The sequence below is a fragment of the Leuresthes tenuis genome, unplaced genomic scaffold (genome assembly GCF_036924035.1).
Source record: "Leuresthes tenuis unplaced genomic scaffold, fLeuTen1.0.hap1 SCAF_1, whole genome shotgun sequence".
Lineage (NCBI taxonomy): Eukaryota > Metazoa > Chordata > Actinopteri > Atheriniformes > Atherinopsidae > Leuresthes > Leuresthes tenuis.
Window position 1 is genome coordinate 17,064,584 of NW_027325355.1, and position 21,412 is coordinate 17,085,995.

The window sequence follows — 21,412 nt, forward strand, 5'->3', positions numbered from 1 at the left end:
ATTTGGAAAAGGTTCCTGCAGTCCAAAAGCACCTCACGTTTTTTCATAAACTGTTAATGTGTGACCCATTTTGATCAGATGAACCGCATCGTCCAAAGACTCCCTGTGAACACCACAGAGACAGCTTACAGGCCTCCGAAACTCCACCTGGAGCCTATGTACCACAGTGTGATGAGAATGGACAGTATCTACAACAGCAGGTTAGCATCTGTAGAGACCTTTTTCACTGAAAATTAGTGTGTATGTGTCATATCACTTAATGTAATTACACAGTCGCCGTCATTATAACTTAATGATGGTCCATTGCTGTTCCAGTGCCACAGCTCCACTGGACATTGTTGGTGTGTAGACAGTAGCGGGCAGGAAAGACCAGGAACCAGGACTGCAGCTGGAACACCATCTGTGGACTGCTTTAGAGCAGGTGAGTCTCTTCTGTTTGGAAAAGCAGGAGATGAAGGGGATGTATGATGAATTTCAGGCATGTGTTGCAATCATTTTGCAGCTTCTGAAAGGATGTAGCCAGCAGCAGGTTGTTGGGGAGAGCCAACCCAGATGTGATGTGTGAAAAGTAACAGAAGTATGCACTGCTCTCAACCAGGTGGCTTTTTAGTGGTAAAATAAGAGTGACATTTATGTCTCTGCACAACACTGGGAAGTGCTACCAGTGAGGAAGAAGATGGAGTTACCTACACCACCTAAAATCCTTGAAACAAGGGAAATTTGTAAAAAGTGTAAGAAATTTCTCTTCCAACAATACAAAATCTAACAAGTCCATCAGGAAGTGCACAAAGTGAGGTCTTTTTACCTTGAATTGTTAATATGACCTGCTGATATTAGAACATCAGATTTCATGAAAAAGCGATGCACGCTGGACTCATGTCTGTCATACTTTAGCACCAGTTTCCCTGGGTTGAGGTCAGTGCTTTGAAGGAACTGGTTCTTAGTTAAACACTGGCTCTGAAACCAGCACTGGAACCACTTTGGTGGGAAAGGTCATCTGAGGATTAAGGGGGCTGGGGGAGCTTCCTGAAGGACAACATAAGGGCCTTTTCTCTGGTTGCATTCAAACTGCAGATGGTCACACTGAAGTGATGCATCGGCCAGCTGATGGGTGGTAGAAAAGTACAAAAAAAAACATCTTAAGCATTTGATCACACGGAGGCTTCATGAAACCATCTGTCGTTCCATTCTTCTTTGTTTCACTGTGTTTCATAGAGGCCAATGCTAAAAACTGTTGTTTATAGGACCCCTTTTTACCAATCCTAACAAGTGTTCTTTCTTTGATGTGCATCGCATGTTCAACCAATCACCTCACACTCAAGTCATCTGCAAGTGCGGTGACTATACCGTGACTGGTCCATTTGGACTACAGTCACATCATAGATGGTTCTAACAATAACAACTTTGAAAAAGGTTCCTGCAGTCCAATAAACTGTGTGACCCATTTTTTTCCCCAGTTGAACCACATCGTCCTAAGACTCACTGTGAGAACCACAGAGACAGCTTACAGGCCTCCAGTTCTCCACCTGGAGCCTATGTACCACAGTGTGATGAGAATGGACAGTATCTACAACAGCAGGTTAGCATCTGTAGAGTCTTTTTTCACTGAAAATTAGTGTGTATGTGTCATATCACTTAATGTAATTACACAGTCGCTGTCATTATTACTTAATGATGTTTCTTTGCTGTTCCAGTGCCACGGCTCCACTGGACATTGTTGGTGTGTGGACAGTAGCGGGCAGGAAAGACCAGGAACCAGGACTGCAGCCGGTACACTACGTATAGACTGTGATAAACCAGGTGAGACTGCTTTAGAGCTGGGTTTTTAGATGGATATGGCTGTTACAAGGCCTTGTACGAGGTAATATTATCATGTCATACAGAAAGGACAAGAGTAAAGATGCATGATGTCCAAACTTAATTTCCGCGACTGCAAAAGAGACATTATGGATAAGGGGTGAAGAGGGAGTTCTTGTTTGTACAAAAAAGTAAGCTCTCAGTGAGAGTTAAGTTGTGGGATTTCAGAGGCGAGAAATATTATTGTGGTTTAGTTTTCTTTCAACTGATATTTAATGTTGTGAGGAGACATGTAATGCTCAGAAGGTGATTTCTGTGTCAGAGGAAGGGAAACAGACATATTATACTGTGTCATTATTAAATCAACAGAAAAAGAATAAGCTTTATGGCTTTAAGAGGGTAAGTAGCCAACAGGTGCTGATTATCAAATGCACTTGATGAGTTGATCGTCAGAAAGTGTCTATAGAAGCAGACGTTTGGGAATTTTCCTGCTCATCAATATAGGAAGGGTTGTAAGGCCATTTTCAAACAATTTGGAGTCAATCATTCCAAAGTGAAGAGATGATTCATGTGGAAAGCATTCAAGACAGGCAAGTTGACCCCAGTGTCCAACTGTGCAACGCTCAGAGAAACTGCAAAATAAAACACAACCCAAGAAACTAATCAAGATGTTGCAATGCTTCAGTCAAAGTCCAGACCTCAACCTGATTGAAATGCTGCAGTGGGCTGTGTGATAATGGATGTCTGCAAACCTCAATGAACAATGGAACAACAATGGAAGGCAGGGTGAGCCAAAATTCCTCCACAACAATGTGAGAGACTGATAACATCATACTGAAAACTACTGGACAGGACTGAGAAAAAAAAAAGAGGGGGGGGGGGGGTAGCCTGCATCCTCAGCATTTCTAATTCAAGATCCCTGTGGAAACCCTTGCACATGTCAGCTTATTATAAGCTCCTGATGTTTTCAGTATAATTTTAGGCAATAGTATATTGTATATAGGTCTGAAATAGACTTCTCTACCTGATTATTCTACATTATTCTACATGTACAAATTGTATATCAATACAAAGTATTTTTACACTGTAGTTTTGCTACTTTTAATGATCCAGATGCTCCTTCCACCACTGACAGCTTCATGTGCGCTCAGACATGAGGAGAGATATTTTCAGGAAATCTTCCCAATTATGATATACAGTAATATCTAAGCCATTACGAGAGACAAAAGTAATTGAAGTAGGGATCTCTCTCTGTTTTCCTTTTGTGGATGTCCACCGCATTTGTTCCTTTTTTTCTTTTTCTTCCTGGAGGTTTGCTACTTCTTATCCTGAATTACAAACATCCCAGACATGCTCCAAAGTTCTGTCTTTTTTTAAAGACGAGTAAAGCTTGAGTGTGTGTTGATGCAGCCAAATACCCCAATTAAACTGCTGTCAGTTGGATGTTTTTTTTTTTGTCAGACAGCTCAACACGTCAGACTTAAGACTACGTGCCAACTCCTTGCTCTGCTCTAATAAAAGCGAATAAAATCCAGATTTTATAACCACAGTGCATTTGGTTATACTTACATGTACAATGATCTCGAGAAAGTTCGAAACTGTAGAACGTCTTGAACCTTTTCGCATACAGTTCGTTGCTTTGTGGAATTTGGATGCACTTTGTTAAGTCACTTAATTCTGATCCTGTACATGTATAATGGGACAAGGACGGTGGTCCTTGTCCCATTATACATGTACAAACATTATACATGTACAAACAATTTCAAACAAAGAAAACATCACCTGGTTTTTTTTGCAACAGACATACACACACACTGTGATTCTCCCTCGCCCACAGAACACAGAAGCTATTCTATGAGTTCATTCCTCGCCATAAATTCCATTTTTGAAGCCCTTTACATCTGAAGTGGTAAGGTTGTGGTAGCATGAGCTGCTGACTGTTGCTGCGCAACATCACCAAAACAAGTCAGACGGTCTGTGACCAGCAGAGTGACGCCCAGTGTCACACCCGCCTTGCACATCCAGCTCAGGCAGGACACACATGTATGCACGCTTGTTTTTTGGGTTTTTTTTACACTTAACTTATCCGATCTAATGGTTTTGTTTAATTTTCCACCTTACATTACATATTTTTTTCTTCATATCTGCCCAGTATAACCACAGGCTTGTTTTATTCTTATTTTGTGGCCACTACACCGGAGCTGTTTGCAGAAGTTTTTAAGAGTAATTGTTCATGGGTTTAGTTTGGAATTCATTTCCTTTGTAATTTAGTAGATCACCTGATGCTCAAATTAAACTCTGCTTAAAGTAAGATTGTATTTGTTTATACCAACGGAAGTTGTACAGCTCACTGCCCACACAGTAAATCAGTCTGAGGATTTGAATCTCGTCAATTTTTTCTAAACTACTATGTTTGGTTGGCTGTGCGGTGGAACAGTAAATAGAAGTAAAAACCAAGTGAGTCATAAGACTCTTTAGTGTGCCAACTGCTACAGTAATAACTGTTGGAGGGGCTAAATTGGTTTTAACTGTTTAATTTGACTTTTTCTGTTTTTAACTTTCCGATCTCTTGCTCTCTTCTGCCACTCCTTTTACATAAGACAGTAAGAGTAAAACGACTAGAAAAAGCGTTAGCAGAAGCCTAAAGTGGTTTTGGGCTCATTTGTAAAGCTCTTCAATAAAATGGGTTATTAAAAGGATTTCACCACAGTAAACTGTTTTGACTGAAGTAAGACGCGTGTGCCTCTTTAAACATAGGCCATTTACACACCATTAATAAGGCACTCCACCTATCACTGCAGTATAAACTCTGCAAGCTACACACTCATCCTTTAGCTTATTAAGTGAAGATAAATGTCTACCAAAGAGGATCTGCAAGATCATTTTACAAGCATGCAGGAGTATGTCAAGATTTTAAATAGATTTGTGATCCCCGTAGAGCCAATCATACGTCCCAAGAGCTTGTGTGAGCGGTGGAGGGACAGTTTGATCGAGCAGTATGGTGGAAGTCCAGACCCACAGCGATACCTGCCACAGTGCAAGCCAGACGGAGAATTAAGGTACGCACCAAACTGGCATGCATATGTTAACTCAGACAATCATGTAAAAGCCAAAAAGGTACGCCCTCATTTACTGCTAAGACTTTGCACATGATTGTGTCATCGCTGATGTCGTGTTAACACACGCCTGAATGCTCCAGAACCGCAAAGTGACAAAACCTCTGCCTTTACAGAGGTGCGCACATCTGGACGCTACTTACCTTTCCCTAATTTCCGTTTTTTATTTTGCTTTTGTTCAATGAATAATAACAAGGAGTAATATCTGTTGTTGTTTATTTGAGGTTGCACTGACCTCATGGTCAGAGGCAGATCATTTTTCTTGTGTTTTGACGTGTAAAATCTCAGAATTAACAGAGGGTGTGCTTTCTTTTTCACAGACAGTTGTAACTAAAATGATTTCTGTTCTGAATAATTTGGCTGATTCTGCTTCACTCTCAGGCCTCTTCAGTGTTTCGGGAACACAAATTACTGTTGGTGTGTAGACAAGGATGGACGGGAAATTCCTGGCACCCGATCATATGACGCCGTCAAACCTGCATGTAAGTAACCTGTGACCTGAAATGCAAGCTGATGTACCGTATCAAACCAGTGTTACTGCCATTAATCATGGCTAAATCTTTTTCTTTACTATTCTGTCTTGTCACTTAGGCCTGCCATCTGTGGCCCCGCCCACTGTGCGTCCATTGCCCCGCCCAGATGTGACTCCTCCAACAAACACTAACGTGACACTGCTGTATGCTCAGGGACAGAAAATAGGAGCGTTGCCTCTCAACGGGTCCAGACTAGATGCTTCCCGGTCCAAAACACTGTTGACACTACATGTAAGACCTTCAAGGATAGATGGACAATTATACATTCTAGCCAATCTCAACTTTGACAAATTCAAAGCAGGTGTGATAGTAGTGATAAAAGAGTGGTTAATGGTAGCCTGATTTGGTGCCTTATACAGTTTCTGTAGTGATATACTGATTGTCTTTAACCAACCTGCAATTTTCTGTAATTGAAAAGTTGTTTGCAGCTTTTAAATGCCATTCTAGAGGAGTGGCTGTCCACCGCAAGTTCGGAAAATGCCTCTATGCGCCATCCCCGTGCAGCAGCATAGTATCAGCGAGCAGCTTTTGGATCTTGAAATCTCTTGGTTGTGATTGGTCAGGACCAAAATGTTTGGCTTATATTCACTGAACCCGGTACTGATGTAGCTGTGGTATTCTTTCTGTTCATTTCTAGGGTTCCATAGTTGTTGGTATAGCCCATGACTGCAAAGACAATCAAGTCTATTGGACAGATCTATCCGCAAGAACCATTAACAGAGCTTCAATGGCTTCTGGAGCCGAGCCTGAGATACTCATCAACACAAGTAAGGGTGATCAGCCACCCTACGTAGTTTCTCTAACAGATGGTGCACACTGTTTTGAATAACCTTTATGTTTTCTGTGTGGTCTCCCCGCTCCCTGTAGATCTTGTCAGTCCAGAGGGTTTGGCATTGGACGTCAAACGTAGGTTGATGTTCTGGGTCGACTCGACGCCTGACGTGATTGAAAGTGCCAACTTGGATGGCAGCGGCAGGCGGACCCTGTTTGACAGAGACTTGGTCAACCCCCGGGCCATCATAGTGGTTTCGTCCACCGGGTAATCCCATTTGTCCCTCTTGTTTTGTTATAACTTAGTTAACGTACGAAAGAATGTTAAGCTGTGCCTGTTCTGAAGCACTGGAACTCTCGCGTCTGGATTCGAAGGCATGTACAAATCTCTCCCCTGAGGAAGACACAAAAGCACCCACACACACTTTTCACAGTCAAGTGGAACATCCTGGAAAAAGCTCCCGAGACAGAATGAGTCACTTTTCATCCGAACAGGACGCATGTGGTTTTCAGTCCAGTAATGAAACCATAAATTTAGGCATAAGTTATCAGACAGGCTGTGAGTTAACCAAAGTTGTGCCTAATAAATTAGAGCAGAGAAAATCATGTTTTTAAAGCTTGTTTTCATCAAAGAGACTTGTTGAGTCTGATGTCTAGGCTTGAGACTGTATTGTAAACATGGCTTCACTGCTGTGAGATTAAATACTGCAAGAGAAGGGATGGAATTGGAGTTTTAGTGGCATGTCCCTTTGATAATGCATGTTTGATTATATACTTATTTTCATAATTCTGTCATATAAGTGATTTTTAGTGCTCTTTTTGTGGCCAAGCCAAGAAAACTGTACAAGGTGCACTGCCGTCATTGGTCAACTCTGCAGGAGTAACATCTGCTTTCCATCACTGCAACTAATCACATAATCAACAACTATGCAAGCGTGTGTGTGTACATGTGTTAACATGGCTGATTTAAGTCCAGCAACAATAACCCAGATCATAAAACTTCAAATGTATGTTTTACATTATTACTTTGACAGCTTCGAGTTGTTGTTTTTTTTTCCAGAACCCAGCATGTGTTCTGGTAGAAATTAAAGTTTTTACAGATGATTGCTAGTTCGGTCGGGCACACTTACGGCGAGTCTCTGTGATTTCTGAGCTTGCACATGTTCCCGCTTACACGGACACATAACCCCACACATCGAAGGCAGGCGGACCAAAGTTTCGTCTAAATGTCTCACACACAACCGTCTGTTGCCTCATACCTTAATCGACTTGATCAGCACATGGAGTGTATGCATGAGCTGATTGCTCATGTGGTGTGTATCACCTGTAGTTTCCACTGCCAACATATGCACCTTTCATCTGCAGATGAAAAGCAGCCCCCACTCACACTGTCTGAAAGCTTTGTGAGTGGTTACCCTGCTGAGCAAATGTATTATATTTTTTTAATGTTTTAAACAGTAAAATATGGTTTGATTCCTCACAAAAACACACCGCGAGGAAGGCAGCTGTTCGTTTGAGACCGGACAGCATCAGCATTAGCCCATGTGGTCCACACTTTCTGCTGTGTACTGATGGAACATGACCTGTAAAATGTACTTGGATAGGAAAGGTTAAAGGTCGCACGTTGCTCAGAGTAACCTGACCATGAACTCATCAGCATGAAACAGCTGGTCCCCTTGAGCTCTATGCTTCTATGCAATGTGTGTGTTTGTGCGCATTCTTGGGGTTCTCCTCTTGTCTCTTTATATTAGCCTGATAGCAGCACTCAGCGCCAGAACAGGCCAACGCAAAACCAAGCTCAATTTTAGAGTGGTCAGCGTAATGCAAATGTAATCTTGGTGAAGTTAGCTCATTTGCAAGATTGAAAATGAATGTAACAGGCTTTATAATATCTCCCTGCAGCACTCTGTATTGGACAGACTGGAACAGAGAGGCACCAAAGATCGAGTGTTCATCTGTGGACGGTCAAAACCGCAGAGTGGTGGTGTCTGATGGGATTGGGTTGCCAAACGCTCTAACATACGACTCTTCCTCTGAACAAATCTGCTGGGCCGATGCAGGTAAACATACCTTAACCGCAGACTGCTCTGTTCAAACCTGCAGTTACTATGTGTCTTGGGTGTCTAATCACAAGCGGACAGCTAAGAGTAATTCCAAGTGATCACTTATAAAGGGATCCCAGTTACCAACTCTGAATGCAAATAACACATAATCTACGTCGCAATCTCCTGTTAGCTCAGAAGTCACCGACTTCAGCAGGTCCACTGGTGCTTCCTTCAAACCTTAACTTGAACTCTATCCTTTTTCGGATGTTTAATTTTCACCTGAGGTGCATTTATTGAAAAATGACTTTGAAACATTTTACTAAGCTCAGTAATAAATCAGATGCGATAAGGGAGAAGGAAAGTGAGCATAGCATAAATTGAAAATCCCACACAGCTCAGCCTCAGTGCACCTTTGCTAACAAAGACGCTCACACTCAAGCTAATAACCCCTTAAGACCTGGAGACTGCAACTTTACACAAGTGGTATAACATAGTGGGGGAATTAAAAGGGAATTCCCAAGACCAACAGGACAACATCTGGAGCTCGAGCTCTTACAGTTCTCTTCACTGTTGCAGCAGATTAACATAAAAGACGAGCAGGAGGTTTTCTGTGAACGATCTGCCTTATAAGTAGGTTTTGACGTTGTTTTGTTTTCTATTTTTTCTCCATAAAAATGCTTTTTTAAATTTTTTTTTAACCAAAATTAGCAAGGAAATATCTGAGTGGTTACTCGCAATTCTTGCACGGAGTCACTTCCGATCACTTGGTGGTCCAAGACACATTTGTATACCGCTAAACAAATGTGACAAAGATGTGATAACTGGTCAACAATTCCGTTTTGTATCACATGACAGTTTAAGACCACAATGATCTGACTTCTTGTCCTCTGGGTGTCAGGTACGAAGCTATTAGAGTGTATATCTCCAGATGGTTCAGGCCGAAGAGTGATCCACTCCAGCCTCAACTACCCCTTCAGCATGATCTACTACAGGAACCACTTCTTTTACACTGACTGGAGGAGGTAGCGTCCTCATAAAACATTCTGCATTGGTTATTTCAAGAAACTATCTTGTAGCCCTCAGTGATTTTTCTGTCCTCTTCTCCACAGGGACGGTGTAATTGCTGTGAGCAAAGACAGCAGTAAGTTCACTGATGAATATCTCCCTAACCAGCGCTCTCATCTGTATGGCATTGCCATAGCAACCACCCACTGTTTACCAGGTGAGATCTGTGTATTCACACAACGGTTCTAAAAATAATTCCAGAAATGAGTGGATATTCTCTTGATTTAAAGGATATACACCTTTCTTTTTTCTTTTTTTTACAAATTGACCTGAGATCTGTACATCTGTACATCCCTTTTCAATTATGTCTGTTCACTTCTATTTATAATGGCCGGTTGTAGGGGGTGGAATGAGGCACTTAACTCCGTTCCCGGCCCTCTCTTCCACATGGTGCGCCTCTTTTGAAAGCAGTGGTACAACTTTCGACAGAAATTACACCTGATAACCCTTGAAAAGCATTACTACTGTATGAGAGAGAGCATACAGTAAATAATCTGAGAGCTCGCTTTAGCACACACTGAAAACCAAGCTCATACTTCCACACACCAAACTGCAAGACAAATATGTGATAATTACTGAGTACTTTTACTTACTTATATTTCCCTAATTTGCATTTTAACCATAGACAGATAGTACTGATCTCTTTTTATGGGCTTAATCTAGCCACTACCCGTGCACTGAACTGGCATATTTTGGTAAAACCACACTTCTTGGAACGCAGAAGTAGCAGCCAGCTTGTGTGTTTTAATTTCTAAGCCACACACTGATAAACCCTCGGTGACAGTGTCACTCCATTCCTCTGTGTTTCGTTCATATGTGCCTAATGATGCTGCATTTGACAATAAGTGGGAACTGAATTTTTAACATACGTTTGGGGAAAAGTCAAAGAAAACACCAACAAGAAGTCAAATTTCCGTTTCCGAAACTTGAATATGACTGACGCATTATAAGTAATTTAGTAAGCTAGCTTACCAACTAAACGTAAGGTCTTTCATTTGTTATTCTAAGTCGAAACAAACATAAACAAAGCACTGAGCGTTATTAGTTCATTTCTTTAAACCACATAAATCAATCAAGTATGAATATGAGAAATCATCAGATTAGCTTGTTACACACATTTCTTTGGATAAATAAAATGCAATTCTTGGTTTTCTGGTGGTGTTTCATCATCCTGCAAAGAAAACAGTCCTCACACAGCTGGCTTAGAACCACTAACCTCCACCTATCTATGCATGTGTGTGTGTTCGATGACTTCATCCATGAAATAGACAAGAAGAATGATGAGACAGCTGTGTGCGGGCCTCTGTTTGGGATTTGTGTGTGTGTGTGTGTACATTAAACCAAAGAGCAATGATTACATAGCTGTCTGCGACCTTCGACCTGTGTTTTGGGTGCGTCATGTTTGATGTGTTGATGTCTGCAGATGGCTTCGAGTAATTTCAAAGCCTTGTGTTAAACATCTTCAAAGGACAACGCAGCCCTCCAAACGCACGGTAATCCTTAAAGTAGCACCTTGGCAGATGTCACGGCCAATGCTACGCAACATCTGCACAGTGCAAAATGTGTCTACGGCGGAGGTTTATGCTTCTCACTCTCAATCTGGTCAGGGCGGTTGACACTATTGTGTGCTGCTTACAAGTCTCATCCTCAAACACCCAGAGAGCCTTAACGACAGGTTGCTTCAAAGACACGTGCGGTGTAATTCTGACCATGATGACAACTCTAAAAACACACTTGTTAAGGGTTTGGGAGTTAGTTCTAAGAGGCTTAAAAGCTGTTATTGTTGGATACACGAACACACACTTGTTCTCAAGAGAAAATTCTCTGCAGCCACATGCTCTTAAGTGTAGGGCTTTGTGTGTTTGTTCTGTCATTAGACCACTGCAGCACCAACGCTTTCATCCCGTCACACATATGGATTCACTCAGGAAGGGAAGACTTCTCACTTCCACCTGGATCTTTAAACTTCCTCTTTTGGGAAATTAGATATGGCAGAGATAAATTAGTGCCTTGTTTCGTTTCACAGGGAGCCACTAACGATGGGCCAGCAGCCACCAGGGTCTTCTGGTGTTAAGGGTTTCTGGGGGCCGAAGCGTGGACAGAAGGCAGGACCACCTCCTCCAGAAGGAAGGCCACTCAGAAGGGAGCAAGATGGCTTCCTGTAGCCAGATCCGCCATCAGTGCAAATTTACAACCTCACCATCCCACTCAAAGATATAACCCAAAATAAATGTTTTGTAAATTTGTTTTATACCTCATTTTTTTTATTTTTTCTTACTGTATTTTTGTATTTCGTGTTTTTTTTTTTTTTTTTTTTTAAATCGATTAAAGCTACAGAACATTCAGATAAGTTTTAATATGTGTCTTTAAAGCCAAAGAACGGTGACATTAAGCTTTTTGACGTTCTGCTACGAAACTTAAGCATCAGGGTTTTTCTAGTTTGGCTTTGATATTCAGATATTCATCAGTATGATTATTTAGCACTCACTGTTTTTTTTTTTGGTAAGTCATCACAGTTTAAAGGTAGAGTTTGACATTTTTTTTACATGCAGTTAATAAGAAGCTTGAACCATGGGAGAGCCATCTTTATAGCATACTGAGCGGTGGAAGCTGGGGTTGTAGCTAACGTCGCTACCTGCTTTCCTCATGCTTTGTGTTAAGCTAATTGTTTCCCTGTTCTAGGTCTCAATCTGTAGCTCACAAGGACATGACTATTGATGATTCCGAGCTCTGGAACACTAATTTCCAGTGATTATTTGTCAGTCATATCCCGACTGCAGATTAAGCAAACATAATACGATGGATTACATAGTTGTTAACCTGTATTAATGCCGATGTCACATGACCAAAATCAGTTTTGGTACCGCAGCTGGATTACAGCGACTACAGTCGTGTCACCTTTCTATGCACGAATCTGTACTTCTCAAACGATGAAACGCTAAACCTTTCTCTTTTTTTTTTTTTTTTTTACAACAATTCAAATCGTTATCTGTCAATGAGATGTGATATTTATAACAATAAAATGTGATTTGATACTTGACGGGCTTTTGGGCGGTTATTGTCACCAAACATCCACCACATGTGAAGCCTTAAAGAAGTCTTAAGTGTGCTCTGTTGTATCTCGCAGCATTATTGACGTAAACCCAACTTGAAATAAGCGTTTATTCCACCTGTAGGAAAAAAAAAATAACTAAACACAAATACAGCCTTCATTTGTGCATCTCAGAACAGGAGATGTTCGCAACGGTTCAGCCTCAGTCACTGAAGAAACTAAACGTCTGAGCAGAAACTAGAACTACTGTCCCTGTAGTTTTGTATCAGCTTATTCATTGTGTTGTACAAAAATGAATGTCAGCCTCTGAAGGCTGGGCCATGGTGGCTCAAAACAGCTCCATCTCATGCAAAAATGGGGAAAAAAAACAACTCATTTATGTCCCTCAAACACAGCCGACAACAACAACAACAACCCAAAAAAAAGGCCTTTTCTCTGAAAATGAAATTAAAAACCCCTCTGGTTTATAGTCCCTCGCTTCCTCTCCATCCTCCCTCTCATCTGCCGACCTTGCCCAGCCTGTGGTCCGTCTTGGGGTCGGCTATGATGGCCTGAACGGCAACGATGGCCTCGTTGATCTTGGTCTGCAGCTCCCTCAGCTCCTCGATGTGCAGCAGCCGCAGGATCTGAGCCGCTTCGTTCAGCGTCGCGTCTGAGGTAAAAGGGAGACGTTTGCTTTAGGGGACACATCCAAACAAACATGGACTCGGCTAACCCTGTACGGCCCGGATCAAAATAAGCTGCGCTCACCTCCAGTGTCGAAGCCCAAGATGTGCTTGTCTAAAGCTACGGGAACGCCCTGGGGAGAAAGAGAAAATGTACAAGACTGAAACTAAAGTTTCTTTTTTCCAATCAATTCATAGCAGGACTCGGTTCATCAGTGTTGTTGTGTGTTAACTGTGCATGTAGCCGCAGTTTACCTCTCTGTTCTGGCTGGCTTTAGTGATGGCCTCCGGCGAGAGTCGCTCCTGGATGAGAATACGAATAGCCTGCAAGTCCACATGAGTACAGACAAACGTATGAGTGTGAAATCTCTTTTATAATAATTTTAGAGAGAGAGTCAGGCTCTAATCTTTACCCTCAGCATGACATTTCTACCTCAGTGGCATGACCTAAACTGTTGAACGTAAACTATATTAGAGTCCAAGGTGCCAATTAAAACCAATAAACTTCCTCGTTGAGACACTGAGGTGAACTTGAGGCTTCCACACCATCACAAGGGTTAAATTGCAGCCCAATTCGGAGGGAATCACCGTAACACATAGTCGTCAACACTCACCTTGAGCATGACCAGGTAATCGTCATGCCGCTGTACCTTGAGGATGTTAGCCAGAGCTGTAACTCCGGCTTTGAAATCTGGAGAGTTGCCTGCAAAAAAACCAAAAGAGATGCGGAAGTGAATCAAAGCAAAGACACACGATGACCATCCGGAGCAGCGGGGCCCAGTTCACTTTTGGTGTGAACGTGCGACCTGGCTGAGTCGGTCACAAGTGGACACGAGTTCACTTCTTACAGAGCCTAATGTGGGAAGGGTGCGAGACGTGGGGGGACAGCAGAAGACAAAAAAGCCAGAGGAGAGGAAGACTTACTGTCAAGGTTGACGAGAGGGTCGATCGCCTTGTCGCTGTTAGCAGAGGCTGCTAGCGGCTGGCAGTTCTTATACTTTTCCACTGTGGAGAAATACATGAAGCACGGTAATTAAACAAATTAAATACATTAAATGAATGAATGAACCTCTTAAAAGATTGGTTGACATGAATTTGGTTGGTGACCAAAAACACTTGACATGTGAGCTCAGAGAACATTATTCGCTTTTGTTACACCGCCATCTACTGGCCACCGTAAGTACTGCAACGGCTGAGATTTTCCAACACATTAGCCATCAAAGCAGAGGTTCCCAAAAAGGGACGTTACACGTGTCACCCGACAAAAGTTGCATTTATCTCACCGTTATCTCCATATTCATAGCGCACAGCCAGGCCAAGTAACCAGTCTAAGCCTTCGTGCTTCTCCTGAACTCCAAACGGACAGTTCAAATCCTGAAGGTACTGTAGAAAACACAAGAGAAAGCGCCAACGCGACTTATTGTGGCGCCAGCGGAAGATTCCCATCGACGTGCCAGCTGGATGTCAAAGTTTGGAAATGACAAGCAGGCTTCTCACATCATGCAGCCGCCTCACCTTCTGATAGGCTTTGGGCCAGTCTGAGCTGGGGACGTTCCTCAGGTTGCCCCTGTCCTCTATCTTATAATGTCGAATCTTCTGGTCCTCCAGCCACACGATGCAGTTCCTAAACTGTGTGTCATCTGAGCACATACGAGAAAAAAAAGTTGACAGTAGAAATTCAGCCATTAAACGCTTCGTTCATTCAGCAGGAAGAAGCTGCAGAATGAATCCTTGTTCTGATCCGTCATCTGCTGACTCATACAGTCATTTCTGTCGCCTCACCTTAAATGGCAGCTGGCATGTTTATTAGGTACCGACACACCGGCTAACTGCTTACTTATGTTCCAGTGCAACTGGAAAAGAACAGTGGGTTTAACGTAACTTTTTGACATCTTTGTTCGCCTGCTGCTCAGAAACGAAGCACCTTCAATAAACAGTCTGTTCTTTTAGAAATGTTAAAAGGCTAGCGATGCCGGACAAAACAGTGGTATGTAGGGACTTTGTAAAAAATATAATCTGATGTTTCATTGGATATAAGTGCTGCCAAAACAAAGAAACGATAAGGACACATGAAATTGCTATTTTTAGTCTGGCAGTTTGTTCGCTTCGCAGTGGTGAGATATGTGCAGTGGCGTTAGCCAGCTCCACAGTAAACTTGACGTTAACCGTTTTGTTTCCTGCAGTTTCTTTTTTTCTCCTCACCTGAGCAGTCGAATCCGGCAGGCTCGTGATAATCTAGAGCAGTCAGTTTTCTACGAAACATCTCACCACGTGTCTTGTGTGCAAACCTCTGCTTTTCTTATCCCACAGAAGGCTACAACGACTGGTTTTCTGTTAGCTGGCAGTATGTGGCATTGCACATGCGTCACCGGAGCATGCGACTTCCTCTTCGGCTTTTCAAAAGAAAACCTCATAACTAAAAAAATAAATAAATGACTATTTGGCACGAATACAACCGGACAGTATTCATGTAAGCCTTTATGTTTCTTGGTCTCAGATATCTAAACCTTCATTGCTTCAAATTAACCATAACTGCTGCAGAAGGAGCAGTATTGTAGGTCAACCAGCGTTACATTTAAGGCTTATTGTGCAATTTCATCCCCGTACTCCATGTACAATCCCTTAGACACTGGAGACATCAATCCTAACTTAATCCGTTTGTATTTATTCTGGCTGCTAAAGTGATTTGTGCCATATTGAATATGGTGTGTTGTTTTTCTACAACCAATACAAAACAACCTCTGCACATTCATAAACATAAAATGATGTGTACTCCATTTTTTTCCCATCTTACTGGCTGTAACATTGTGAATGTAACATCTCATCATGGTGCCTCCAGAAAGTAAGGCTCCAAAATAGCCACCTGGCCTTCGTCAATATAATAATATAATTCTTATTTCAAATGCTGTTGACCTCAGAGAGGCTAAATATTAAAAAAAACTACAAGAGACAGTGCTTGCAAAAAAGAAGACAACTTTATTAAACATGAAGTTTTATAAAATGAGGAAAAGCCGCTCTCAGTTACTCAAAACATAACACAAATAACTCAAATGTCTCACTTTATGTTTGTATGGTGGTGTGTGTGTTAGTATTTGTGTGTGCGTGCTCAGAAGGGCCTCATGCGTGTGTTGAGGGGCGGAGCTCTGTTGGGCGGTGTGATCGCTATATCCAGGTAATCTCCAATCTGGAAGCGCTGGGACTGCAACGTCATGGAGTCATCTGGACCCTTCCTGCCAGATACTGTACTGCCGATGTCCTTCAACCTGAAGGAGGAGAAAAGCACGTTTTAGGACACACGAATGCACAAGACCATTGAGGTGAGCGTTCAAGAGTCCAGTCAGTGCTGCTTATAGTGCGATACTGACTTGTACATTTTCCCTCTCGGATCGGGGAAGACAATGGCAAAGCTGAAATGCGTCCCCTTTTTCCTGGCCTCTGGATACACTTCCTTTACTAACCCAGTTAGCTCCTTCAGAGTAGCATCCATCCTATAATAAACACAGGTATCTGCTTCAACATCCAATTCAACATTCATATCAAACAGCACCTCTGTACAACACCAGGACGTTAAAATGAGATGTCTGAAGTTTTACCATGTGTATATTTGCAGTTCGCTGGAAGGAACGTTGCCCCGAGAAAATTCATCGACTCTGTGATGTCGGCCACTGTTGGTGGTAAATACTCGCAGCAGAAGGGGGCAAGTCTGCGGCCACAAATGAAAAAAAAGGAATGACATTTTCCAATCTAAACAAGACACTAGAAAGACAGTCATAGATACGATTGACAATGACTTAGATTTAAATTTCAGTTCCATACAATTTCAAATGTAAATACATACATTGAAATCATAAAAAACCCAGAAAGCTACGGTTTATTTTATTTTATTTTGAAAATCTTGAAGGAATATCCGGAATACTAATACATCAAAAGATGCGTTCACTTCCCTCTTGTGGCCTAACAAAGTTACTACATCTAGTTTTTAATTCCAGTAAAGTGGACATCAGTAAAACCGTTTGGAATCATTTTACAGGTGCAAACGAGAACACTTATTATTTGTATTATGTAGTAATCAGCACAATATATCACATTTTGAGGAAAAATTAACCAGTTTTTCGGCCAATCCAGTCCTACAAGTAATTCCTGAACATTTTGCGTGGCCAAAACATAAACAAGGCTTCTTCCGTATCGTGGAACTGAGCTGTCCGGAAATATTGGCAAAAATACATGAAGTATTATGTATGTTTAATTTTTTTCTGAGCTTTTTAAGTTATCTTGCGATGTTTGACAGTTACCCGTAAGAGTGCAACTTTCCCCGCACATTTTACTGCATTCCTTCACGTTCATGAAGTAAATATTTTTAGAAAATAACCGACTTCATTCTTTACATGTTTTGCATAATGAATTAAATGAATAGCAACAAAACAAAATGCTGTATGGTGACTAGCTATCACGCTAGCACTAGCACGCGACCCAGGTTTCTCTTGATTTGGCTAATTAATTTACATTAACCTTTGAACTGTCCAAATGCAACGTAGAAAAACTCAGTTATTACTAACAACTGGCATATTAAATAACTTTGTGATATGGTACTTTCTACATTTTTAACCAGTTTGAAGATTGATAACTTAGCATTTAAGGGTAGCAAACCATGTTAGCTTGGGGCTCATGGGGTAAACAAGCTAAGAGGAGTTCGGCAATAAAAGTCCAGCGTTCACCTTTTCTCGGTCAATGGGCTTTTCTGGCTCCTTCTTAATTTCCTCCTGTGTGATCCGCGATTCAAGGGCCATTGTTATATTTCAGTTAAATACTAATGCAGCTTGGTCGCAACTTCAGCCTCAGTAAACGCCGCAACATACAAGACGGAGAGGGGACACTTTCCGTTTCCGGTAATCTTCTTCTTTTGCAGTTTCGTGTTTGACGTTGCTCAATGTCGCCCCCTGGCGCTCACAAAGTCCTGTTGTCCTTCAGGCCATCTCCATATCTACTTTTTACGTTTGCTCCAACTTCGTCTTTTTCATACCACTGAATTATTTCCACCTGTCCTTTCTTCTGTGCTGAGGGGAAGTTTGTAGATCCTTTCAAGCTTCTCCCATTTAGCTTTTCAAGGCACATCCCTGTTAGACTAATGCATTAATCTTGTAGTGTGCTAAGACTCGTCTTAAAATGGGCTCATTGTTTTTCTCTACTGGTCAACTGGCAACTCTCCACACTAACAGTTTTTAGAGTATGTCATCAAATTTTAGATATCACAAGTATTTAGTCAGTTCACTCGGTACTCGGTCAAAGTCATTTGGCAGCAGAGACAGATTCAAATCTTCTTGGGCATGATTCTTTAGACCTCACACACCAATCCTTTGGAAGTTATTTGTAAAATCATCTGATTTGATGAAAACGAGTCAAACGCTACTTGCGGTCTGAGTGTCCTTTGGGTGGCTTTTGACAAACTCTCCGCATGTTGTCATGTGTTTATTATGGGTGAATGTGGATTAAAAGGAGAATTTATTTAACCTAAGAACTGTAGAAAGACTAATTTCTGGTTCATAAGACTAATGAGCAGATGTGAATCTGTCAGTATAGAATCATTTTTAAGCAAGTCCCTATCAAGTGCCAAGTCTTCATTTTAGTCCTGATTAAAGAGACACAATTGATTATAATGGCTAAAAATTGGAATAAATTATCTATTTTCTATTCTATGTGCGATTGCATTTTTATGAAAGGAAAACATAACCAATGTCAAAATCCAGAAATTCCTTAAATGTCTTGCAGTGCTTTTACAGACTTTCCCAGAGTGGCTGATCTGGGATCATTCAGCCAAGTCCACCTACAGGACTGAAACCTGCTATTTAGTCACATGCTGCTCTCCCCCTCACTCATTACACTGCGGGTGGGTGAGTGTGTGTAGGTTTCTGGGTAACATATATGTGAGTGTGTGATTGTACAGTATGTGATTGTACAGTGTGTGAGCTTCCTGACAGTGCTCCCCTCTGTTCTCTGGCTGGTTGGCTGATCGGGGACCAGGAACTACTCTAACAATCAGCTCTTGATCCCCTCACCCCTCACGGACTAGCTTGGAACAATCCACCAGGCTTCTCCCATCTGTTTCAGCCCTGAAAGATCAAACAGTGGCTCTTTGAGTCCGGCCCTGACACTGATACTCATTCATCGATATGCATCAGGAATAAGTGTCACTGTGATTCCCCTAATGACTCCATTAGAAAAACTGACGCCCTCTCTGTCTCAGTCCAGGATGTTTTCCTTCCCTCTGAGACCATCAGAGCTCACTTTGCAGCATTCTACACAGAGTAATCTAACCTTCATGTCTGCAGCTTAGAGAAGGAAAGTTTTGCCTCATTATTTCAGGCCATCAAATGATCCCTTTTGTTTATTTTAATTTGAGTTCAGCTTCAGCTCCAGTAAACCGTTGTCTTCAAATCTTTACCTCCTTATTTCTATCCCTGTGTCAATATAGGAGCTGAAGCAGAAGATGTCATTATTTTGACCGCAACGCAAACCGTGGAAGTTGCTCTTGCTCCCACACTTCAACAAACAGTGGGAAAAGCTTATCCGTCACAGTCATTAGTAACACACAGAGCTGCACTGTCCTGCAGGCTGACTGCTGCCAAGAGATGGTTTGGATATAAGAAAGTCCTTTTGATGACTCTCTACCTGTGTCCAGTTACAGTCACAAAGAGATCTCACACACACAGATACTTTCACACACAACTTTGCAACACTATGTGTCTATGTTCTTTCAACCCTTTTGACTTCCAGGTTGAGTGAATGGGGCCGAGTGTTGCGCAACAGATGGTGACTGTGGCCGCTGTATTGTGTTTTCTCGAACAAACACAATATTCACAGAACTCTTCCAAATATTTACAGGTTTTCAAAATTAGAGGTAGGATCATGACATAACTCGACATCAGGATCAGTTGAACTATTCTCAGCCTGTGCAGTTGTAGAAAGTCTTGGGGTTCAGTGAATAGAGAAATGACCTTATTGCCTCGTTCATGACCACACGACTGTGTACCATAGACGGTATATAAAAGATGGACATAGTCATTCAGTCTGGGATGTAAAGCCAATGTGAAAATGGTCGAGAATGCAATACCAACAATAGCCACTAGGACTCTCACGCAAAAAGCACCACATACTGTCATGAAAGCCCAAGTTTATAAATCTTTCACACAAGTCATATCGGTGTTGTTAGCTTGTTTCACTCTTTCTGATCAGCGTGCTGGTGATAATTTTTACAATAAGTCTTATTAAATATGCACCATGCGTCAAAGATATATATTTATGTCTAATCAGACTTGATGCAATCGGTTCACAGTGTAATTAGCAACATCTATGTCTATAATATACCATCTTTGCCCCGTAGTGTTCAACATGAGGCTCTGCATCTCTGTATGCATGCAGATTTATGAATGAGCAAAGTCTTTCATAAGAATGTGTCAATAGACCTTTATTACAACCTTTCCCATAAAAGGATGAGATTGTGCAACCAGTTGCCGCAGAAATTATAAACGTCTGCATTGATAATTTCCTTAGATATTAAAGATAACAAACATGACAAACAAGGCGATAAAGAATGTTGATCCTGACCTGGGCACTGCTCTTAAACACCTAGAGCATAAGCACAAAAGAATGTTGAAAAAGTTGAACAACACTGCACATCAGTCAGAGGCTCCTCCAGGTTTAGGGGTACAGAGGGTCATTCCTGTCTACAATAATAGCCTCACACAGTGGCTCATTATTATGATTATTTGTTCTCATTATTTTTTATGCACCATTTACTGTGCAACAATATAATCTTAATTTAGTGATTGATAAAGTCTAATTGAATCAAATTACATTGAACTCATTTAATTAATTGTGGTTCAGATGGGATATTTGAGTTGATTTGAAATCATTCTCTTTCCTACATTTCCTGTTTATCGTTCTCTGTGTTTCTCTTTGATATCTGTGTTGCTTCTTCCTCCAAAAAGTTACACCCATCGGTGGGTTTATTGTGAAACTCGTCACAGGAAGTCGGGATATTTTGCCCAGCAGACTTCACACTTGGAGGAGCATCTTTTGGGTTCATGCAGAGGACGCAAGAGCTGCGGGTTTGTGTTTTGCAAAAGATTATTTCCAGTTAAATACGACAACATTTTATATAAGTGAAATGTTTGCTTTTAGGAAAATATTTCTTTGCAAGAAAGGAATATGAGGACTATTATACGGCAGGTAACCTGACAGATCACAAGGTGAGAAAAATTTGATTTGATCTGTCTGCAACTAGTATTTTGAGAAGAATTTTAGAACAATGTATGTTTCTTTTATCGTGTTTTTTTTTTTTTTGCATTTTTTGTCTTATTTAACTTTTTTA

At 41.4% G+C, this 21,412-nt stretch overlaps 3 protein-coding genes across 3 annotated transcripts in view; 1 reads left to right on the plus strand and 2 right to left on the minus strand.

The window, feature by feature from the left end:
- Positions 1-12,298, plus strand: part of LOC140304591 (nidogen-2-like) — a 45,185-nt gene extending 32,887 nt beyond the window's left edge. Inside the window, exons 20-30 of the mRNA XM_072383320.1 lie at positions 1,458-1,579; positions 1,695-1,800; positions 4,736-4,856; positions 5,295-5,395; positions 5,505-5,677; positions 6,084-6,213; positions 6,314-6,485; positions 8,120-8,277; positions 9,161-9,284; positions 9,372-9,484; positions 11,354-12,298. Of these exons, the coding sequence (XP_072239421.1) occupies positions 1,458-1,579; positions 1,695-1,800; positions 4,736-4,856; positions 5,295-5,395; positions 5,505-5,677; positions 6,084-6,213; positions 6,314-6,485; positions 8,120-8,277; positions 9,161-9,284; positions 9,372-9,484; positions 11,354-11,364 (1,331 nt within the window). The 3' untranslated portion in view covers positions 11,365-12,298. The remainder of the gene's footprint in view (positions 1-1,457; positions 1,580-1,694; positions 1,801-4,735; positions 4,857-5,294; positions 5,396-5,504; positions 5,678-6,083; positions 6,214-6,313; positions 6,486-8,119; positions 8,278-9,160; positions 9,285-9,371; positions 9,485-11,353) is intronic.
- Positions 12,299-12,500: 202 nt separating this feature from the next.
- On the minus strand, positions 12,501-15,389 carry rtraf (RNA transcription, translation and transport factor). Its single transcript, XM_072383433.1, has 8 exons — positions 15,247-15,389; positions 14,560-14,684; positions 14,328-14,427; positions 13,969-14,049; positions 13,659-13,747; positions 13,300-13,368; positions 13,130-13,178; positions 12,501-13,031 (listed from the first exon to the last, which is right to left on the minus strand). Exons 1-8 carry the CDS (start codon positions 15,305-15,307, stop codon positions 12,877-12,879), a joined length of 729 nt encoding a protein of 242 aa, XP_072239534.1. The 5' UTR covers positions 15,308-15,389; the 3' UTR covers positions 12,501-12,876.
- A 611-nt stretch (positions 15,390-16,000) lies between these two features.
- Positions 16,001-17,925, minus strand: sap18 (Sin3A-associated protein). Its single transcript, XM_072379519.1, has 4 exons — positions 17,760-17,925; positions 16,638-16,747; positions 16,410-16,532; positions 16,001-16,307 (listed from the first exon to the last, which is right to left on the minus strand). Exons 1-4 carry the CDS (start codon positions 17,829-17,831, stop codon positions 16,151-16,153), a joined length of 462 nt encoding a protein of 153 aa, XP_072235620.1. The 5' UTR covers positions 17,832-17,925; the 3' UTR covers positions 16,001-16,150.
- Between the last annotated feature and the right edge of the window lie 3,487 nt (positions 17,926-21,412).

What these genes read in the sequence shown, in the direction of transcription:
- rtraf (XM_072383433.1), bottom strand. Translation starts at nt 15,307, where the DNA reads ATGTTTCGTAGAAAACTGACTGCTCTAGATTATCACGAGCCTGCCGGA. An exon ending in GGCCCAAAGCCTATCAGAAG is followed by an intron (nt 14,428 to 14,559) that starts GTGAGGCGGCTG and finishes TGTTTTCTACAG; the next exon opens with TACCTTCAGGATTTGAACTG. An exon ending in ATTACCTGGTCATGCTCAAG is followed by an intron (nt 13,369 to 13,658) that starts GTGAGTGTTGAC and finishes GTGGACTTGCAG; the next exon opens with GCTATTCGTATTCTCATCCA.
- sap18 (XM_072379519.1), bottom strand. Translation starts at nt 17,831, where the DNA reads ATGGCCCTTGAATCGCGGATCACACAGGAGGAAATTAAGAAGGAGCCA. An exon ending in AGCCCATTGACCGAGAAAAG is followed by an intron (nt 16,748 to 17,759) that starts GTGAACGCTGGA and finishes TTGTGGCCGCAG; the next exon opens with ACTTGCCCCCTTCTGCTGCG. An exon ending in CCGAGAGGGAAAATGTACAA is followed by an intron (nt 16,308 to 16,409) that starts GTCAGTATCGCA and finishes CTCCTCCTTCAG; the next exon opens with GTTGAAGGACATCGGCAGTA.